At 38.6% G+C, this 20,886-nt stretch overlaps 1 protein-coding gene across 2 annotated transcripts in view; it reads right to left on the bottom strand.

Annotated features, from left to right (window-relative positions):
• CDK15 (cyclin dependent kinase 15) overlaps positions 1 to 20,886 on the bottom strand; it is an 88,244-nt gene that overhangs the window by 35,879 nt on the left and 31,479 nt on the right. For both annotated transcript variants that reach the window (XM_026449259.1, XM_026449266.1), the window contains exons 9-10: positions 8,398 to 8,491; positions 808 to 871 (exon numbers count right to left, since the gene is read on the bottom strand). In XM_026449259.1, coding sequence (XP_026305044.1) covers positions 808 to 871; positions 8,398 to 8,491 — 158 coding nt within the window. The remainder of the gene's footprint in view (positions 1 to 807; positions 872 to 8,397; positions 8,492 to 20,886) is intronic.

The raw sequence follows: 20,886 nt of genomic DNA, 5'->3' as shown, positions 1-20,886 counted from the left end.
CATATCCACCCTAACCTTGTCCTTATCTGAACCTTTCTACCTCCCCTTTAACCCTGCCAGTGAGAGCTCAGCTTTGGCATGGTCTTTATTTGCTGCTTCAGCTTCTAATATGATCCTCCATCCTGTAGTTCAGTGCCTGTCTCCTCCCTGCTGTCTCAACATCCTTGAAGTGACTACTGCTTAATCTGATCCCTCCGATGTGGCCTTGCAACAACTTCTCAAAGAATTCCCCCATGGATAACACTTCTAGCACTTCTAAATCCATCCCAGAAGCCAGTCTTGAAAGACCAAATGTGTGAGAGAAAATGACCAAGTGTCAGGTTTACAGGCAATGAATGAACTCTTAGTAAGTACAACCTAGAGACAGCTTACTTGGCATGTCCTAGGCCTAGCGAGCCTCTACCTGTGTTCTGTTGCATTAGCTTTCTTTTTGTACTTATGAAATTTAACAATCTAATCAATAAACTTATGACAGTCAGGGGGCCCAAAAGTGAGCCCATCTTTTGAGTTGTTCTTTTGAGCCATTGGGTATTTGACAATGGATGTGGAATCTGCAGTAATAGTCATTTCAAATTATATTCAGCTTTCTACTTGTTTTACAGAGCTGGGGAACTGGTCTAACCTCAATTACTATTTCAGTGTCTTCCTCATACAAAGATTAGTCAGGGAATATATGAATGTAGAAATTCCTCTACACCCATCTTTGCTGCTGAGTTCACAATACAAGAAGAACGCCCTGTTAGTGTGGCCAGTGCTCTCCTTACATTATTAATTCTCAGAGTATTTGGAAGCTCAGATCAATGTTACCTGGATTGTAGTTAGGTAGCTTGGAGACTCCCGGCCAAGTATCCTCTGTAGGAACTCCCAGTACCTATATAAAGCCAAACAAAGAAAAAGACAGGTGAGGTGGGGAGAAGAGGTGGATGGAAGAGGTATGGATACGTGCAGGACAGATAAGGGAAAGAACAGGGAAGAGTCAGATATATGTCCCATTGCATGATACCAGCTGATGTATACAAGAAAGAACTCTGAGTGTTTCCAACGTTTGTGGTTTCTTGGGCAAAACTGTAATACATTCCTATGGTCCTGGGCCTGCATTCTTACTGACTCACTTGTTCTGAAGCAGATCATACAGCTTTGCTTAAAGTCGTGTTCTCATCACTAAAGATTTACTGCATGATCATCATGCATTAAGACACCATGTTGGGAGGTAGGGATATAAAGAAGCAGGAGTGACTGTCTCTTTGCCTTACATCAGATGACAATATGTATATTGACAGGAGACATTTGACAGCCTAAATTATGCCTCAGTATGGGTATTCAGCTGTTCCCCAATGTGCTCAAATTAAAAAGGATTCAGATTACTGACCTTCACAAAATGGAATGTTGGCTACAGATGACCCCAAAACTAACTCTAGTCCTTTCTATCACATTCATCTCATCTGCTTGTTTTCTCTGTGACTAGCAGCTTGGAATATGGTATTTGGTTTTTCACTAATGGATTGTCATGGGAACAACATCACTTGAAAAAGAGCTGGCCTATGCTTTGAATTGTCGATTTTGTTTTGTTTTTTTTTTTTTTTTTTTGAGACGGAGTCTTGCTCTGTCACCCAGGCTGGAGTGCAGTGGAGTGATCTCGGCTCACTGCAAGCTCTGCCTCCCAAGTTCATGCCACTCTCCTGCCTCAGCCTCCGGAGCAGCTGGGACTACAGGTGCCCGCCACCACATCCGGCTAATTTTTTTGTATTTTTAGTAGAGATGGGGTTTCACCATGTTAGCCAGGATGGTCTCGATCTCGTGACCTCGTGATCCGCCCACCTTGGCCTCCCAAAGTGCTGGGATTACAGGCTTGAGTCACCATGTCCGGCCTTTTTTTTTTTTTTTGTATTTTTAGTAGAGACAGAGTTTCACCGTGTTAGCCAGGATGGTCTCAATCTCGTGACCTCGTGATCCTCCCGCTTCGGCCTCCCAAAGTGCTGGGATTTCAGGTGTGAGCCACCGTGCCCGGCCTTGAATTACCAATTTAAAGCCTTAGTTTTTAGTTAAGATGTATGAAAATAAAGTCTTTTGGAGTACAAAGCCAAAACAGCTCAGACTTTGGATGGAGCTATCACCATGAGTTCCCCGGTAGGCAATACCTTAGTATTTTTTTTAGAATAATCATAAAAGCCCATAGGCAGTCATATATGGTAGCTAGAGTAACATTGCTTTTGTGAAATACTAATAAAACACTAGTAGCTTTTATTATACTACTACAGTATAACTTTTCTTAGAAGCATATCTCACTATAACTCTTTTTAGAAACATCTCTTACAGAAAGAGTCTAGCAAATCCATTCGTAAAATGCTGGTTATAGATACTGGCCCAATTATTACGGCAGGGAGTCAATTGCCCAACAATGACTGAATATAATCAATGAAGAATCCAGAATCTTAATATCTATCAGCTTGTTGACTAGGACTCTGGCTGAGAGGTGTACTTCTTGGCATCTGTTAAGCTTGTCTTTAAACAAAAGACACTGAAGTGCTATTTTCCCTCATATAATAAAAAAATCATGCCACCCAGTAAAATCTTCCTTCTTTGATCCATTCCCTAAACAAACTAAAAAGCAACTGAGAGGATTACAGGCTTTTCCTATCAACCACCCTGAGCCCGAGGGAACACTAAGAATCCTGGAATCCATTTTGAAAAACCAACTGGACTAATTCTTCTTTTGTGGGAGAGGGCCAGGGGACAGGAAGCTAATTCTTCTTTTTGAACCTACCACCTTATGTATTTGCACAGATGCATGTGTAAACAAGGGGGTGTGAATCACATGTACCCATACATCCTCTGTTGGCTGGCAAAGTGCAATGAAAAGAAAGCAAAGATAATGAAGAGAAAACAATAGAAGAAATACATAACAACCACTATCATGTTTTCTCTAAGGTGACAGTTACCAGATGGTTGGTTACTTTGTATGATATTTAACTAAAGCCAACAAAATAGATACCAAAAAAATTTTTTTTTAATCTTACGTTCAAAGCTTTAAACTTGAGATTTTAAAAGTTTAAACAAAAATTCAATATACTTTATTTGGAAATTTGACCTTAGTTTCTATTTGAAAGTTATTGAATTCTTTTTCACTTGAGAAAATTACTAAATCTCTCCTTCACTGTCTGGGAAACTGAAAACCAAAAATTGTTGTTTTACTCCCTCCCTGAAGGCCCTTAAAAGGCAGCCAGTGAGTGCTATGTTTCAAACCACAGTGGTCTGAAGGGGCTGTTTATCTGCCTTTGTTGGAAAGGAAACTAAAAGCATTTTGATTAATGGATTTAAAGTTTGCACAGTTTATTCTGATTTTAGAACTAAATCCAGGATTATTTATGAAAAACACTTATTTAAAATCAGTTTTTAAAATTGATCAGAAAGTGGTGACAGCTATTATTTAGATGTAAACACATACACTACAAGCATTTCAGAAAAATAGTAAAACAAAGATTCAGGACTTCTCAATGTGTTTTTATTCCTAAGAATGAGATCTCAGGATAAATGGAGAACAAATTGTGGTTAGAGGTTAAGAGATTTAGAATGGACCCATTGCTTTCAGAGATGCACTTCTGACATCAAATATCACAGATTCTGAAGTAGCTTTCCTATTTTCATCTGTGTAGGCCATGTTTAGTAAAACACAAATTCAGGAACTATTTATAATCTGTATAATTTTCTAACCTGCTTATAGGCAACAAATGTGAAAATAGACAAATGGGAATAAATAAAACTAAAAAGTGTCTTCACAGCAAAGGAAACAATCAATAGAGTGAAGAGATAAACCATGATGGGAGAAAATATTTGCAAGCCATACATTTGATAAGGGGTTAATATCAAAAAAATACAAGGAACTCAATAGCAAGAAGACAACACCATTAAAAAGTGGGCAAAGGGCTGGGCACGGTGCCTCACGCCTGCAATCCCAGCACTTTGGGAGGCTGAGGCAGATGGATCACCAGAAGTTGAGAGTTGGAGATCAGCCTGGCTAACATAGTGAAACCCCGTCTCTACAAAATATAAAAAATTAGCCAGGTGTGGTGGTGCACACCTGTAATCCCAGCTACTCGGGAAGCTGAGGCAGAAGAATTGCTTGAACCCGGGAGGCGGAGCTTGCAGTGAGCTGGGATCAAGCCACTGCATTCTAGCCTGGGCAACAGAGTGAGACTTCATCTCCAAAAAAAAAAAAAGTGGGCAAAGCATTTGTTATGGTTTAAATGTTTGTGTTCTCTTCATAATTCATGTTGAAATTTTATCCCCAGTGCAACAGTATTAAGAGGTGGGGCCTTCAGCGGGTGATTAGGACACAAGGACGGAGATGAATGCCCTTATAAAGGAGCTGGAGAGAATCAGCCCGGCCCGTTTGCTCTTCTGCTTTTCCACCATGTAAGGACACAGCATTTGTCCTCTCTGGAGGATGCAGTGACAAGGCACTAACTTGGAAGCCAAATCTCTCACTGGACAAGAGCCTACAGTGCCTTGATCTTGGACTTTCCAACCTCTAGAACAGTGAGAAACAAATTTCTGTTCCTTTTTCTTTTTTTTTTTTTTTGAGACGAAGTCTCACTCCGTTGCCCAGGCTGGAGTGCAGTGGCATGATTTTGGCTCACTGCAACCTCCACCTCCTGGGTTCAAGCAATTCTCCTGTCTCAGCCTCCCAAGTAGCTGGGACTACAGGCGCACACCACCACACTCGGCTAGTTTTTGTATTTTTAGTAGAGATGGGGTTTCACCATATTGGCCAGGCTGGTTTTGAACTCCTGACCTCAGGTGATCCAACTGCCTTGGCCTCCCAAAGTGCTGGGATTACAGGCGTGAGCCACCACACCCGGTCAATTTCTGTTCTTTATGAAATGGCCACTCTAAGGGATTTTGTTATGGTAGCAGGAATGGACTAAAAACCTCAATACACATTTCTCAAAAGAAGACCTACAAATGGCCAAGAGGTATATGAAAAAATGCTCAATATCATTAGTCATCAGACAAATGAAGACTAGACCCATGGTGAGATATCGCCTCACAACTATTTTCAAAAAGATGAAAGAGGTGTTGGCAAGAATGCAGAGGAAAGGGAACATTTGCACACTGATGGTAGGCATGTAAATAGCACAGCCATTATGGAAGATGGTATGGAGGTTCCTCAAAATATTAAAAATGGAACTACCATATGATCCAGCAATCCCAATACAGGGCATGTATACAAAGAAATGAAGTTAGTTTGTTATCTACAGTCCCATGTTATTGAATGCAATTTTGTTATTGCATCTGTAGTTTCTTGCTCTGCTGACAAAGTGAGAAAGTCATCATGTTTAGCAGCTGTGTTATCATTTATACCACTATGTCTCAAGCAGGTTAGAAAATTATTAGTTTTTCTAGCCCATTGTGAGTCCTAAAGAGTGATCAGGCCTTGAGAAGCATCTTGCTCACTTTATTCTATGATTTTTCTAAGTGCTGTGCTAACTATACACTAAAGAATCATCAAATGATTGCTTTTTAAATTGTATCATCATTCAAAAATAGTATGTCGTATTTTAAAGGGTTATTTTAAATTTATATTTATTATTATTAGAGATGGGGGTCTCACTACGTTGCCCACACTCCTGGGATCAAACGATCCTCCTGCCAGCCTCCCGAGCAGTAGGGACTATAGGCACACATGACTATCCCTAACTGTATATTGTATTTTAAAAATCAGTTTACAAGACCAGGCACGGTGGCTCATGCCTATAATCCCAGCACTTTGGGAGGCCAAGGCAGGCGGATCACGAGGTCAGGAGTTTGAGACCAGCCTGACCAACATGGTGAAACCCTGTCTCTACTAAAAATACAAAAATTAGCCTGGCGTGGTGGCATGTGCCTGTAATCCCAGCTACTCAGGAGGCTGAGGCAGGAGAATCGCTTGAACCGGGGAAGTGGAGCTTGCAGTGAACCAAGATCACACCACTGCATTCCAGCCTGGGTGACAGAGCAAGACTCTGCCTCAAAAAAAAAAAAAAAGAAAAGAAAAAAGAAAAAAAATCAGTTTATATACAACTCTTCAAATACTAATAGCATATAAGGATATACTTACTTTTCTTTTCAAATAAACTACTCTTCAAATATCCTAATAGCACATCTTATTTCAGTATTACAATTTATATTAACTATCTTTAGATACATCCTTTTACATATATACATAGCTTATGTTTGTTTCACATATATTTACTTATACTTCACCATTGCTCTACCTAGACTGAACAACACTTGAAAATACAGATCATGTGTTTTTCTTATTCTTTTTTTTTCCCCCTTGGCTTACAGCTTCTTACAAGACCTTGTAGAGTCTTGTAGAGTTACTCACCTTATATATGGTGAATAACCACTAAGTGTTGTTTCCTGATTAAATGACCAGGAAAAACTCTGCAAATGTATAAAAGGTCATTGCAGTATCAGAACTGCAATTGTGCTTCCTCTATTGTGGACAAGAAGTAATACTGCTAAGTGAAAGAAGAGAACAATCGGGTTAAATTTCAGGTAATACTTGCTAGCAGTTAGGTTACTGAAACATTGTACAACAATTTGTATGAGACAGGAAGAAAGCAAACATCTATTGAGCATTTATGGTGCATGGAGCTTGTTATGCATTTGTTCTCATGGAATTCTCAAAGCAAGAATTAGAAAGTCCTTATCATTGTTCCCATTTTACAGACAAGGAAATGAAAGTTCAGAGGGACTACATAACTTGCCCTTGTTCATTTAGCTAGAAAATGGCTAGAATTCAAACCCAGGTCTTCTGACTCCAAAGCTATTACAGTAGGCTGTCTCCAGCTTAGATGATGTTATAGCACCCAATAACACAATGTGAAGAAAGGATTTATCTGCCTTGCAAGGACGTTTTTAGAAAAAGTCTTTTGGCTTGGATTTTTTTTTTTTTTTTTTTTTAGTTGTGAATGCTTCCCAGTTTTTCCCATGTTCCTTCATAAAAGTCCCCATGTTTCTAGAAGAAAATTTAATGTCAGTAATCAATCTCTATAAAATGTCTTAATTTCACAAAGTACATTTTATTTTAGCCAGAAGACAAGGAGCAGGATCCAGGATAGCAAGTAATAAAGTACCCCCCTGCATCCCACTGATTTAAAGCACCTTGACACTTTCTACAACATGGATGAACCTTGAAAATATGCTAAGTGACATAAGTCAGATACAAAAAGACAAATTTGTATGATTCCACTTATATGAGGTACCTAGAAGAGGCAAATTCAGGGAGGCAGAAAGTAGATTAAAGGTTACTAGAGGCTAGGGGATAGAAGCTGGGCAGTTATTGTTTAGTGGGTCCAGAGCTTCCGTTAGGGATGATAGAGAAGTTCTGGAAATGGATGGTGGTGATGGTGGCACAACTATACGAATGTACTTAATGCCGATAAGCTGTACACTTAAGGAGGGTGAAGATGGTAAATTTCATGTTTTATATATTTTACCACAATAAAAATATGACCAAAAAAGGAAATATACAGATGACTATAGTATGACTGTGGTACTATATAAGGGCCATAAAAACAAAGCATATCATAGGCAAATGAGGTAGGGATAAATAATGAATTAAGAAACGGAGCCACATACACACACAAAGGCACCTTGAGACTTTAGGAACTTAGTTGTGGATAAGCATGATAAATGGTGCACTTCTCTCACACTAAGAGGGAAAGCCTCTGTTCTATCAGGGTTCTATGAAAATTCTGTGTCTTTTTTTTTGTTGCCCAGCCTGGAGTGCAGTGGCATCATCATAGCTAACAGCAGCCTTGACCTCCCTGGGCTCAAGCAATCCTCCCATCTCAGCCTCCTGAGTAGCCGGGACTAAGGTGTGCACCACACAGCCCACTCATTTCTGTATGTTTTTGTAGAGACGGGGTTTTGCCATGTTGCCCAGGCTGGTCTCGAACTCCTGGGCTCAAAGCAATCCCAAAGTGCTGGGATTACAGGCATGAGCCACTGCACCCAGTTGAAAATTCTCTGTCTTATTTTCAGTTGACAAAGATCCAGGGCCAAATATATGGTAGCATTGGAACTGGAGGTAGCAAAGTAGGGGCGTGTCTGAGTAGTAATGACAGAAATTGCCCTGGGGAGGTTAAGACAATAATAATGATGGGTAGCAGGAGACCTGAATGTCATTCAGTGAGCTCGATTCATGGGCTGCTATGGGGCAACAGGGAGTTTCCTGACCACACATTCCCAGAGTGCTTATAGCTGTGGCAAATGCTACAGTTTCTACAATCTTAATATACGGCTTAATATCTCAAAGCAGATGGACTGCTTCATTTGTCTGTAAGGCAAATTTGGTTCAAAACTTAAAATGCAGATATTTCATTTTCTTTAGAAGAAGAATTCTCTTACCTCCCAGATTTTCTCCAGCTGTTCAAGGATGTTGGAAACCCCAGGAAACAAAGGTTGACCCTGGAACATTTCAATAAAGATGCAGCCTGCACCCCTAGCAAAGGAAACAAGAGTAAATTGACACTTTGAAAGAAATCATACAACGAAACTGAACTACTAGAATTTCTCCTCCCAAGAAATATTTTAGGGAGAGTTAAATAGGGACCACATGATATTAAAAGTCTTGGGCCAAAAAAAAGTCTCCTTATCAAACAAAAATAAAAACAGCCTACAGCTTTTTATTAAAATGGAACACCACGAGAAGCAGTTAGGAAAGCAGTAGAGTTAGCAAACATTATAGATCATTCAAGCTCATTATCTGTTTTAGGAGAAGAGGGGAAAGTACTGTACCCCCAAATTTCATTTCATCCCCACTTTTCATTGAGTCTAAGATGCTATCATTGTAAGAAGCATCATTGGTTTTTTGCCATTAAGAAAAAAAATGCAAGTTAAACTATGACATGATCAGAATGTTCATTTTATACTTATTGTAAGGGCTGTTATAAATTTAATTAAATGTAGATTATTTTCTCATATTGCATACTTGTACATGAAAAAGAAACATTAAGCAAAATAAATTGGTTTAGGTATTCCTAAAACTTTTCCACATTCAGCATTTGACTCAGACTCTTTGATGTCTACACTTATCTATGTATCATCCTCTATATTAAGAATTTGATGATGCAGCATTTCTTAAAATAATCCATAAAACAACTGAGAGTCATCGGTCCTGGGCTCCTAAGCTGGCCTAGCAGTTATACAGTGTTAGCTAACTTCTGACTCCCGCTTAAAGAATGTTGCTAAACATGTCTGATTTGCTCCTTCTCCACAACAATTTGGTTCCTAGGAGTTTAAAAAAAAAAAAAATAGGACGTTTGCAGAGTTTTTCTTCCAAGTTGCTGACACCGATTCTGCAATTTTTTTTTTTTTTTTTTTGGTGGAATCTTGCTCTGTCGCCCAAGGAGGAGTGCAGTGATGCGACCTCAGCTCATGTTAACCTCCGCCTCCCAGGTTCAAGCGATTCTCCTGCCTTAGCCTACCAAGCAGCTGGGATTACAGGCACCCGCCACCATGCCTGGCTAATTTTTATATTTTTAGTAGAAACAGGATTTCACCATCTTGGCCAGGCTGGTCTTGAATTCCTGACCTCAAGTGATCCACCCACTTCGGCTTCCCAAAGTGCTGGGATCACAGGTGTGAGTCACTGAGCCCCGCCATTCTGCAAGTTTTGATGCTGGCTCATTTGATGTTCACACATGTGCAATTCTAACTATACTCACAGCTGCAACCTGGCTGACTTATATTGTTAGATGCTACTGATTATAAGGTGCATCCTGATTTAGTGGGAAATGTTCATCTTTAAAAAGATCAAACAGTGAAATGTAAATTTTCTTTCATACATGGTCAAGCTGAAGGATAATTACAGAGGGACAGGAAGGAGTAAGATTTATTTTGCTAATAATACATATTTTTATTCTCATAAGTCTTTTGAGTGTTAGAAGTGGTTCAGGTGACTGATTACAGAGACTATCCACATGGTCCCATACTTCTCTCTTTTCTTTTCTTTTTTTTTTTTTTTTTTTTTTACTGCAAACCTCTTTCACTCTACCGCATAATTTTGCAAATTCTGTTAATCATTTTGACATTTCTGTGTGGCATGATAAAGAAGGAAATTTAAGTAAAACATTTTATCGTAGATAATATTATTAAAAATTTATTATCAAGTTTATTTTAAAATATGGTCCTTAATATTATTCATATGTGTTTATTACATATATGTGTTTATTGCATATTTTTACTTTTTCCATCTGACTACAGACATACGGTCTTTTTTTTTTTTTTTTTTTTTTTTAATACAGATGGGGTTTCGCCATGTTGTCCAGGCTGGTCTTGAAATTCTGGGCTCAAGCAATCTACCTGCCTAGGCCTCCCATAAAGCTAGGATTATAGATGTGAGCCACTGCACCCGGCCTGATACACTGTCATACTGACATAAAAGTAATCTGTTTAGATTACTTTTCATTGATTGTGTAGGAGAAAGCAGATTTATTGACAATCAAGTTTAAAAACTGCTTTGTTTCTGGTTTGGGAACAGAATACATATTAAAAGAAAGACTGAAATTTATTTGTATCTTATCCTGTAAAAATAAACAAAAACTCTTTTCATAATCTAATATTTGGTTTTAACTTAACTGACTGGCTTGTTCTTAGAGTTTTGTTTAAAAAATGATATCAGACTGAGCTTTGCAAGCAGGTTTGTCCTCCATGAAGCAACAGGTTGTTTTTATTGCCATTTTTTTTTTTTTTTTTTTTTTTTGAGACAGGGTCACTCAGGCTGGAGTGCAGTGGTGCAATTTCAGCTCACTGCAACCTCCACCTCCCAGGTTCAACCAATTCTCCCGCCTCAGCCTCCCGAGTAACTGAGATTACAGGCATGCACCACCATGCCTGGCTAATTTTTGTATTTTTAGTAGAGACGGGGTTTCACCATGTTGGTCAGGCTGGTCTCAAACTCTTGGCCTCAATTGATCCACCTGCCTCAGCCTTCCAAAGTGCTGGGATTACAGGCATGAGCCACCATACCCAGCTTTATTGCTAATTTTTAAAAAGCCTCATTTTATTCTTTTTCTTTTTTATTTTCTAATATTTTTTATAGAGACGGGATCTCACTGTTGCCCAGGCTGGTCTTGAACTCCAAGCCTCAAGCAATCCTCCTGCCTTGGCTTCCCAAAGTACTGGGATTACAGGTGTGAACCACCACGCGCCTGGCCTATTTTTTCTTTTCTACTGATTTTTGCTGTATAAGAAACATCTTGACATGTGATACAAGAATTTTGATCAGATAAATTTAACTTATGAATCTGGTAGAGTATCTTGAGGTAATTTGTAGAATTATTGTTATTTTAAAGTTCCTCAATAACTTGTATTTAAATATCCATGTTCTTTTTGTCTCCTGTCTTTAAAACAAGAGATATTAAGGATATAAATGAAACAATATATGAAGGTGAATAAAAGTGATGGAAAACTGTCAAATGCTTAAAAACACCCTGGTTGCTAGCAATGATCCACTAAGAGATAAGCCAACGGAGAAACCTAGTTCGTGGGCACCACCAAGTGGTCTTCACCCTGCCCCCCGTGACTTCTCCACTTGCACTTTCTTGAAAGGCCTCAAACCATTTTGTTTTGAAGTAAAAATAAATACGTGTCTGTGTATATAAAATACATACATAATTGGCTTATTACTTGGTTATAAAGTAGAAATGGAAATGTATTGGCTTTTAAAGGCATGAACTAACCCACTATCCAGTTCCCAAACACCTTCTAGAAACCCCAGGAGCTCACAAACCACTAGAAGGATTGAAAACATTTTAAACAACGTTCCAAAAATGACATTCCTAGGTTTAAACCTGTAATTCACTTTCTTTTCTCCCCCAAAAAGCCTTCCATTGCCTGGAATAAGCTTGTTGCCTTTTCATAGTGTTTTTTTTTTTTTTTTTTTTTTTGAGACGGAGTCTTGCTCTGTTGCCCAGGCTGGAGTGCAGTGGAGCAATCTGGGCTCACTGCAAGCTCCGCCTCCCGGGTTCACACCATTCTCCTGCCTCAGCCTCCCTAGTAGCTGGGACTACAGGCGCCCACCACCATGCCCGGCTAATTTTTTTGTATTTTTAGTAGAGACGGGGTTTCACCGTGTAGCCAGGATGGTCTCGATCTCCTGACCTTGTGATCCACCCGCCTTGGTCTCCCAAAGTGCTGAGATTACAGGCATGAGCCACCGTGCCTGGCCGATGTGTTTTCATACTTACAGCTGTAGGGAACCAAGAAGTCATTTTGTTACACAATTCCTTAGTGTCGTGTCATTTACCTTCTATACCACTAAAATTGTATACAAAATTATGTAAAATATATTGGCAAAAACTAGAGCACTCAGGCCATTATATAAGTACCATAAAGTAACATAAGATGTTTGTGTTCCAGAGATATAATGCCAATATTTGGTTTATATGCTTGAAATTCTCCATTTGCATTTTGGAGAAGGTTGAAACCTTCCTTATCTAACAAATCTAAGTCTAAGGTTACTCATTTATACACACACACGTACACACACACACTATATATATATAGTGTGTGTGTATGTCTGCACTTGTGCATGCCTTTAGAACACTTACAAAATTCCTAAATCAATTTTATTTCAGTACATGGACTATCCATAGGTACCATAAATATCAATGCATTGAAAACAAAATAAGTCCACATTGTAAGTTTGAAAGGTGACAGATCTGTTCTAGGTGTAAGCATTGTAATCCCAGCACTTTGGGAGGCCAAGGTGGGCGGATCATGAGGTCAGGAGTTCAAGACCAGCCTGGCCAACATGGCAAAACTCCATCTCTACTAAAAATACAAAAATTAGCCTGGCATGGTGGTGTGTCCCTGTAATCCCAGCTACTCAGGAGGCTGAGGCAGGAGAATTGCTTGAACTGGGGAGCCGGAGGTTGCAGTGAGCCGAGATCGCATCACTGCACTCCAGCCTGGGTGACAGAACCAGACTCCATCTCAAACAAACAACAAACAAACATACAAACAAAACTATGCAATTTATCTTATTTTTTTCATTTCTGTTCAGAACTGTTTTTTTTTTTTTAATTTGCTTCTTACCCTTAAGAATACAAGTCATGTGACTATCATCTATTTTGCCCACCACAGACTATTGTTAAAGCAAACATTTTAAATATTCTGAACATTCAAGTCCAGATGGGGAACTAGCTTCTACTTCCTTTTATTTTTCTATTTTGTTCTTAAATCTTCATTCCTGGGGCTCCTCTTACCCTACATATCTTTAAGCTTCTCTGAGGATATCTGCTCTGTGGAGATACCCCTGGGGCAGCCCGTGTAGATGAAGGGGAAATGCATATGCAAGGGAGAAAAGACCTGGTGACATCAAACATTAAACCCTTCCAGAAGGGAGAGAAGCACTGGATCATTTTATTGTTCCAACTGTGGTCCTTCAGTCAAGTTAGAGGAAACTGCTTACATGTTTTCTCCTCTTTCTGGTTCTCCTTCTACTTTTTCTCTATTCTGAGCATGAACAAATTCTTCCATAAGAGGGGGAAAGATTCCTCAGATTCCTTAGGCAATCCCTGGAGAAAAAAACCATCTCAGGAGTTTTAGTCTTTTTGGAGGTGCAAGGAGCATATCAAAATGTTGTTGGGAGAAATTAATCAGTATTTCATTTTTTACTGTTGAAGTTAATTCAGAATAACGTAATATATGGCAGTGACATGACATTCTCACTTGCTTTTCTCTAGACCACTCTTTTTATATTTGGAAGTTTGCAGCAAGAAATTTGACAGTAAAGGATCTGTTAGGCAGAGACAACTTTCTCTAGTCCTAAAACCAGCAGCTGCCTGAAACTGATACTGAATAGACGACCTTGTGTACTGAAATAAATGCTTCTTGAAAACTCAGTGTACTATGACATGGATGAACCTTGAAAATGTTATGCTAAGCAAAACAAGCTGGACACAGAAGAAATATTGTAGGATTCCACTTATATGAGGTACCAAGAATAGTCAAATTTGTAAAGATAAAAAGTAGAATAATGGTTACCAGGGGCTGAGGAGAGGGGGTAATGGGAAATTATCGTTTAATACATGCAGAGTTTGAGTTTGGGATGATGAAAAGTTCTGGAGACGGACAGTGGTGATGGTTACAATAATAATGTGAATGTACTGAATGCCACTGAATTGTACACTTGAAAATGGTGATGAATGGTAAATTTTATGTATATTTTAACACAATATGAAAAAACTAAAAACCACACCATTTAATAATCCTAAAATATTGCGTTTTTCTCACTAAAGTCCCTAATGGAATCTTTTAAGGTCTGAAAAGGTAGCAGAAAGAGAGAGAAGAAAAGATGTTGGAAGATGAGAGAATGTTGGTTGGGAGCATTGGGAATAACCAATATGTCCTAGTTGCAAGTTTTCCATAATTAACTAGAGCCCCTGTTTATTTGCTCTGGCCCCCTACTGACACTGCTGCCACCAGGCCTCATTGTGAAGGAGAGGCTCTGCACTACGGGTTATAATTGGTTTCTTTAAGACAGAGGTACCAATGCTCACCAAGTGTCATCTACCTCCTACAAAGGCATTCACTTTGGACCCTATGGGGTTGCATGGCCTAACAGAATAGGATTATTTTTCTTTCTTTTTCATTCTTTGCCAACTGGAAATCTTCTCCCTTCTCACTTCCCCTCTTATCACTCTGAAAAGAAAGAGAAAAAAATGGGAGGAGAGGGATCTCAGTGTAAACACCCAAGGTCTAGCAATTACTTTGAGGGTAAACAAATATAGTGAGCTCAATGGAAGATGCATATTGTTGTATTTCTACATTACAATTTTAGTTTTACCAGGCAAACAACAATCAAATGGAATCAATAAGAGTAACAATAATTTTAACTTATAATTGCATTTTTATATTGTAAGTGTCATTGTTGCTCATGGTTAAATTCATGAAACACTTATCCATGGAATAACATACATTTTTGTATATGCGGTAAACAGGTAAGAGATATAGGTTGGTGCAAAAGTAATTATGGTTTTGCCATTACTTTCAATGGCAAAAACCACAATTACTTTTGCACCAACATAATACATGGTTTAAGAGAGACTTAAAGAACTGGTAGATGAGCTGAAGAAATTACCCAGAATGCATCACAGAAAGTTAAGGAAATGGAAAATATGAAGGAGAGAATAGAAATGGATAACAGAAGAATATGATCTAATAGTCTTTCATTGGAGCTCTACAGACAGAGAATAGAATAGAGTCAATATTCAAAAAGAAAATGGCTGATGAAAGACATGAATTCATAAATGGAAGAAGCACAAGATATACCAAGCAGGGTAAGTAAAAAAGAAATCCACACTAGACACCTCCTAGAGAAATCTGCCTAATTACAAAGGCAAAGAATAAAGTCTTTAAAACATCCAGAGAAAATGAGATCACTTGCAAAAGGAAAGTAATAAGGCTAAAAGCAAACTCCTCGACAGCAACAAAGGAAGACAAAGAAGAGGAATGATGACATCTTCAAAGTTCTGAGAGAAACAACTGTCAATCTAGAATCACATCCCCAACACAACTATCTTTCAATAATTAGAGTTTATCTTCTGAAAACAAAAACAGAATTTGCCACCAGCAGGCCTACATACACACACAAAAAACTCTAAAAGATGTATTTCAGGAGAAAGGAAAATTATTCTGAAAGTGGTAACTAAAGTGCACAAAGGAATAATGAGCAGTCTTAAATTTACTCGCACTTAATGAAAATAACTTCAAAGCATATAAAGCAAAAGTGGATAGAATTCTGACAAATCAACAATATAGTGAATGATTTCAACACATCTTTCATTGGTAGGTTAAAAAGACGAAAATAATATAAAGAAGATTTGGATAACACAAACGGCAATCTTGAATTTTTGAACATATGTAAAAACGGTGGCTCACGCCTATAATCCCAGCACTTTGGGAGGCCAATGCAGGTGGATCACCTGACGTCTAATGTTCGAGACCAGCCTGGCCAACATGGCAAAACCTCATCTCTACTAAAAATACAAAATTAGCTGGGCGTGATGGTGTGCGCCTGTAATCTCAGCTACTCGGGAGGTTAAGGCAGGAGAATCGCTTGAACCCGGGAAGTGGAGGTTGCAGAGAGCCGAGATAGAGCCACTGCATTCCAGCCTTGGAGACAGAGTGAGACTCTGTCTCAAAAACAAAACAAAACAAAACAAACAAACAAACAAAAAATAGCACTCAACAATTGGGCGGACACACACATTCTTCTCAAACACACATTCTGTGTGTTATGAAATTACAAATTCTGATCACATGTTAGGCTAGTGCGTCTCACACTATCTGTGATGAAACAGGATTTCGCAATTTGGAGGCAACTTTTAACCTTGAAATAATTTCAAACTTATAGAAAAGTTGCAGCAGTATAAAGAACTCTCTTATATCCTCCAAACAAGTTCAGTCATTGCCAATATTTTGTCACTTTTGTTTCATTATTTTATCTATCTATCTATATATCTGTCTATATCTTTTCTGAAGCGTTAGGGGGTAAATTGTAGATATCATGACTCTTCATCCCTAAATAATTATGTTGGTATTTTCTGAGAATCAAAGTATCCTCTTACATAACAACAGTACAATTAATCAAAATCAGGAAATTTAACATTCATCCAATACCCCTATCTAATCCACAGTCCCTATTGTTTCTAAACAATTAGAATAAATTTCTAATTGTTTAGAATAAATTAGAATAAATTTCACCTATTGTTCCTACAGTATTCTTTAGAGCACTATCTGCCCCAAGATCCAACCTAGGACCATGCATTACATTTAGTTGGCATGTTTCTGGAGTCTCCTTTAATCTGGAACAGTTCCTCAGTCTTTATCTTTTAAAATCTTAACACTTCTAATAAGTACAGGCCAGTTACTTTGCAGAATGTTCCTTAAACTAGGTTTATCTGATGTATCCTCATGATTAGATTCAGATTATGCTTCCCCCCAACAGAAATACCACATAAATGATATTATATAGTCAGTCCCATTATTCATTATATTAACTTTAATCACTTGGGCAAGATATTGTCTGCCAAATTTCTCTACTGTAAAGTTACCATTTTTTCCCTTTGTGATTAACAAGTAATTTGTGAAAGGTACTTTGAGACTATGTAAATATCTTATTCCTCATCAAACTTTCCCCCTCTACTTTAGCATTAATTATTCTTGTTTCTACCAAATACTACTATACTGGTTATAAAATAGTGATTTTCTAACTGTCATTTTCAATCCAGTTATTAGTTGACATTATTCTGTCAGGAGAAGCTTAGGCTATCACTCTGTTGCCCAGGCAGGCTGTAGTACACTGGCGTGATCTCAGCTCACTGCAGTCTCCTGAGAAGCTGGGATTGCAGGCGTGCACCACCAGGCCCAGCTAATTTTTTGTATTTTTAGTAGAGACTGTGTTTCACCATGTTGGCCAGAGTGGTCTTGAACTCCTGGCCTCAAGTAATCCACCACCTTGGCCTCCCAAAGTGCTGGGATTACAGGTGTGAGCCACTGCATCCGGTGAGCTTCCCTTCTTATCTAACTAGCCAGGAAGCTAGCTATCTTATTTTATTCAACAGATTATAATCCATTACTCTCATTATTTACTTTGATGCTCAAATTGTCCCAGATTTAACCAGCAGAAGCCTCTTCAAGTTGCTTCCCATGTCCTTTTGACATATTCCTATCATTTTTTTATTACTTTGTAAGGAAATTTTCTGGCCCAACAAGATGCTCCAGGCTCATCTTGTACATTCTCTGCCCCAGCTTTAGAATCAGTCATTTATTCAAAGAATCCAAGTTCTTTTTAACAGAAAACGTTATTAAGAAATCAGGGTCTGGGTAGTAGACCAACATTTATGTAAAATATAATAATACATTTCATTTAAAATATATGCTATATCTGGCATCATTAAATGCAAATCCTCTCTGAGGGAACGCACTTCATTCAAGTCATCAAAGAACTCTCACAAATAAAATTCCAAGGCAAATCAGCATATCACTGTCCAAAACAAATGAACATACATAGGAAAAAAGATACCATATGTAAGAACAAAAAGAAACAATAAACAATGAAATAGACTTACAAGAACCTTTGTTTCAGATATGTCAGACCTTCAAGAGAAGGTTATAAAACTTTATTAAAAGTCATTTAAAAATAACTTAAACAGGTGAAGCAATATGCCATGTTAAAAAATTGGAGGACAATACTGTTTTATAAAGAAGTAAATTATCTACAAATTGTTCTATAATTACCATGCAATTCCAATGAAAATCCCAGGAGCATTTTTCATGAAACTTGAAACATTAAATCTAAAATTTATATGAAAAATCAGAAGAGAAATATAGCCAAAACACTCTTGAAGAAGATGAAATAGGCTGGGAGACTTGGCCTACAAGATACCAAGTATTATTGCAAAGCTATAGACATTAACAGTGTGGCACTGGTACAAAAACAGACAAATTGGCAGAACAGAGAGCACAGAAACAGACCTATGTATTTATGAAAACTTGATATAAAGGAGATTTGGCATGGCACATCACTGAAGAAACTAGTGTGAAACAACTGTTTAGCAAATACAAGTCAATTTCAATGTATTAAAGATTTAAAGTGAAAGAAGAAACTTTACAATCTTTAAAAGAATGTATTGGACAGGCTAGGGGTGGTGGCTCACACCTGTAATCGCAGCACTTTGGGAGGCCAAGGTAGGGGGATCACTTGAGGTCAGGAGTTCCAGACCAGCCTGGCCAACACGGTGAAACCTGGTCCCTACTAAAAGTACAAAAAAATTAGTCAGGCATGGTGGTGCATGCCTGTAATCCTAGCTACTCGGGAGGCTGAGGTGGGGGGATTGCTTGAACCCAGGAGGCGGAGGTTGCAGTGAGACCGGATGGCGCCCCTGCACTCCAGCCTGGGCTACAGAGTAAGACTCCATCTCAAAATAATAATAATAATAATAATAATAATAATAATAATAATGATGATGTATTGGACAAAATCATTCTGACCTCAGGGAAGGAAGGAATTTTTAAACACGAAGCAAAAAGAGCTACCCATAAAAGAAAAGAGTGATAAGGTCAGTAATATTATAATTCAGAACTTTGTTCAAAAAGGCAACATAGGCCGGGTGCGGTGGCTCACACCTGTAACCCCAACACTTTGGGAGGCCAAGGCAGGTGGATCACCTGCGGTCAGGAGTTCATGACCAACCTGGCCAACATGGTGAAACACCATCTCTACTAAAAATACAAAAATGATCTGGGCATGGTGGGGCACACCTGCAATCCCAGCTACTCGCAAGGCTGAGAGACGACAATTGCTTGAACCCAGGAGGCGAAGGTTGCAGTGAGCCGAGATCAAGCCACTGCAACAGAGCAAGACTCTATCTCACACATACACACAAAAAATATATATATATCTGAAATATTCACTAACAGAAAATAAAGTATAGCGAAACAGATCAACATGGATGAATCTTAGAAACATGTAACATATTGAATGAAACAAAACCAAGTCACAGAAGACTAAAAGCAATATAACATCATTTTTATAAAACCTCAAAATCAAGTAAAACAAAAAAATTCTTTAGAATACCTCTAAAATGCAAAAGGATTATTTTAAAAAGATGTAAGAGAATACTGACCAAAGAAAAGGAAAAAAAAATCAGGTAAAGGCCTTCTAGTGGAGGGGCAGGTTAAGGGAAAGGGACACAGTTGATAGGACAGTACGGATTATGTTCTAGTTGTTACACTGGGTAGCAGGTTATGGAGCTCATGTTATTAAGCTTCTGAATTGGTTGGGCGTGGTGGCTTATACCTGTAATTCCAGCACTTTGGGAAGCAAGGCAGGAGGATCTCTTGAAGCCAGGAGTTTGAGACCAGCATGGGCAACAAAATGAGACTCTCTCTCTCTACATTTTTTTAATTAGCCAGGTGTGGTGGCACACACCTGTATTCCCAGCTACTCAGGAGGCTGAGGCAGGAAGATCACTTGAGCCCAGGAATTGGAGGCTGCTGTGAGACAACCTCACCTCTGTACTCCAGCCTGGGCAACCAAGGGAGACCCTGTCTCTAAAAGTAAATTAAACTTCTTAATCTACATCAGCTTTCTTAATCTTGACACTACAGACGTTTTGGGTTGGATAAATCTTTGTTGCAGGGGCCTGTCCTCTGCACTGTAGGATGTTTAGCAGCATCCCTGGTCTCTACCCACTAGATGCCAGTGCTACCCCCACCCCCCTACCCCCAGCTGTGAAAACAAAAAATGTTTTCAGGCATTGCCAAATGTCCCCTGCAGAGCAAAATTGCTCCCTGGTTGAGAATCACTGATCTACATATATGTTATATACACTTTTGAATGTTTTAAATATTCCATAATAAAATATAGTTTAAAATTGATGGGTAGAAGTTTCACTATGTCTGTGAAACATAATCAGGAAGCTATCATTAAGAGCTGAGTCAGCCAGAGCCTGCCGGAGTCCTTTGAAGTGACAGTGCTGAGCAGTGTGAGCTGACAGTTTCAGGAAGGTTTTGACTAGCACATGATATTTCTAGAAATTGTGCCGGATATCAGAAATCAATGACTTACACTGGAGAAAAATGTCTGCAACCTTTCTTAATTCTTTGGGAGATCTAAAAGCTTAGCTTAGTCTTTTAGGACACGATTTAATTTTTTAAAATCAATTATGGATTTTTGAAAATAGGGCTTTGTGTTTTTATATAAACCCTTTCTTCCATGGTACTGAAAGAGATTCATATATTTCATTACCTTTGGAGAGTTGGCTGTGTCTGTAAAGTCATCACATGTCTAACAGTGGCCCCCAGATGACTGGGAGGTCTCCAGGA

Source organism: Piliocolobus tephrosceles, chromosome 11 (genome assembly GCF_002776525.5).
Source record: "Piliocolobus tephrosceles isolate RC106 chromosome 11, ASM277652v3, whole genome shotgun sequence".
Lineage (NCBI taxonomy): Eukaryota > Metazoa > Chordata > Mammalia > Primates > Cercopithecidae > Piliocolobus > Piliocolobus tephrosceles.
Note: the sequence above shows the minus strand (reverse complement) of the source record. Positions and strands in the feature narration are given on the sequence as shown.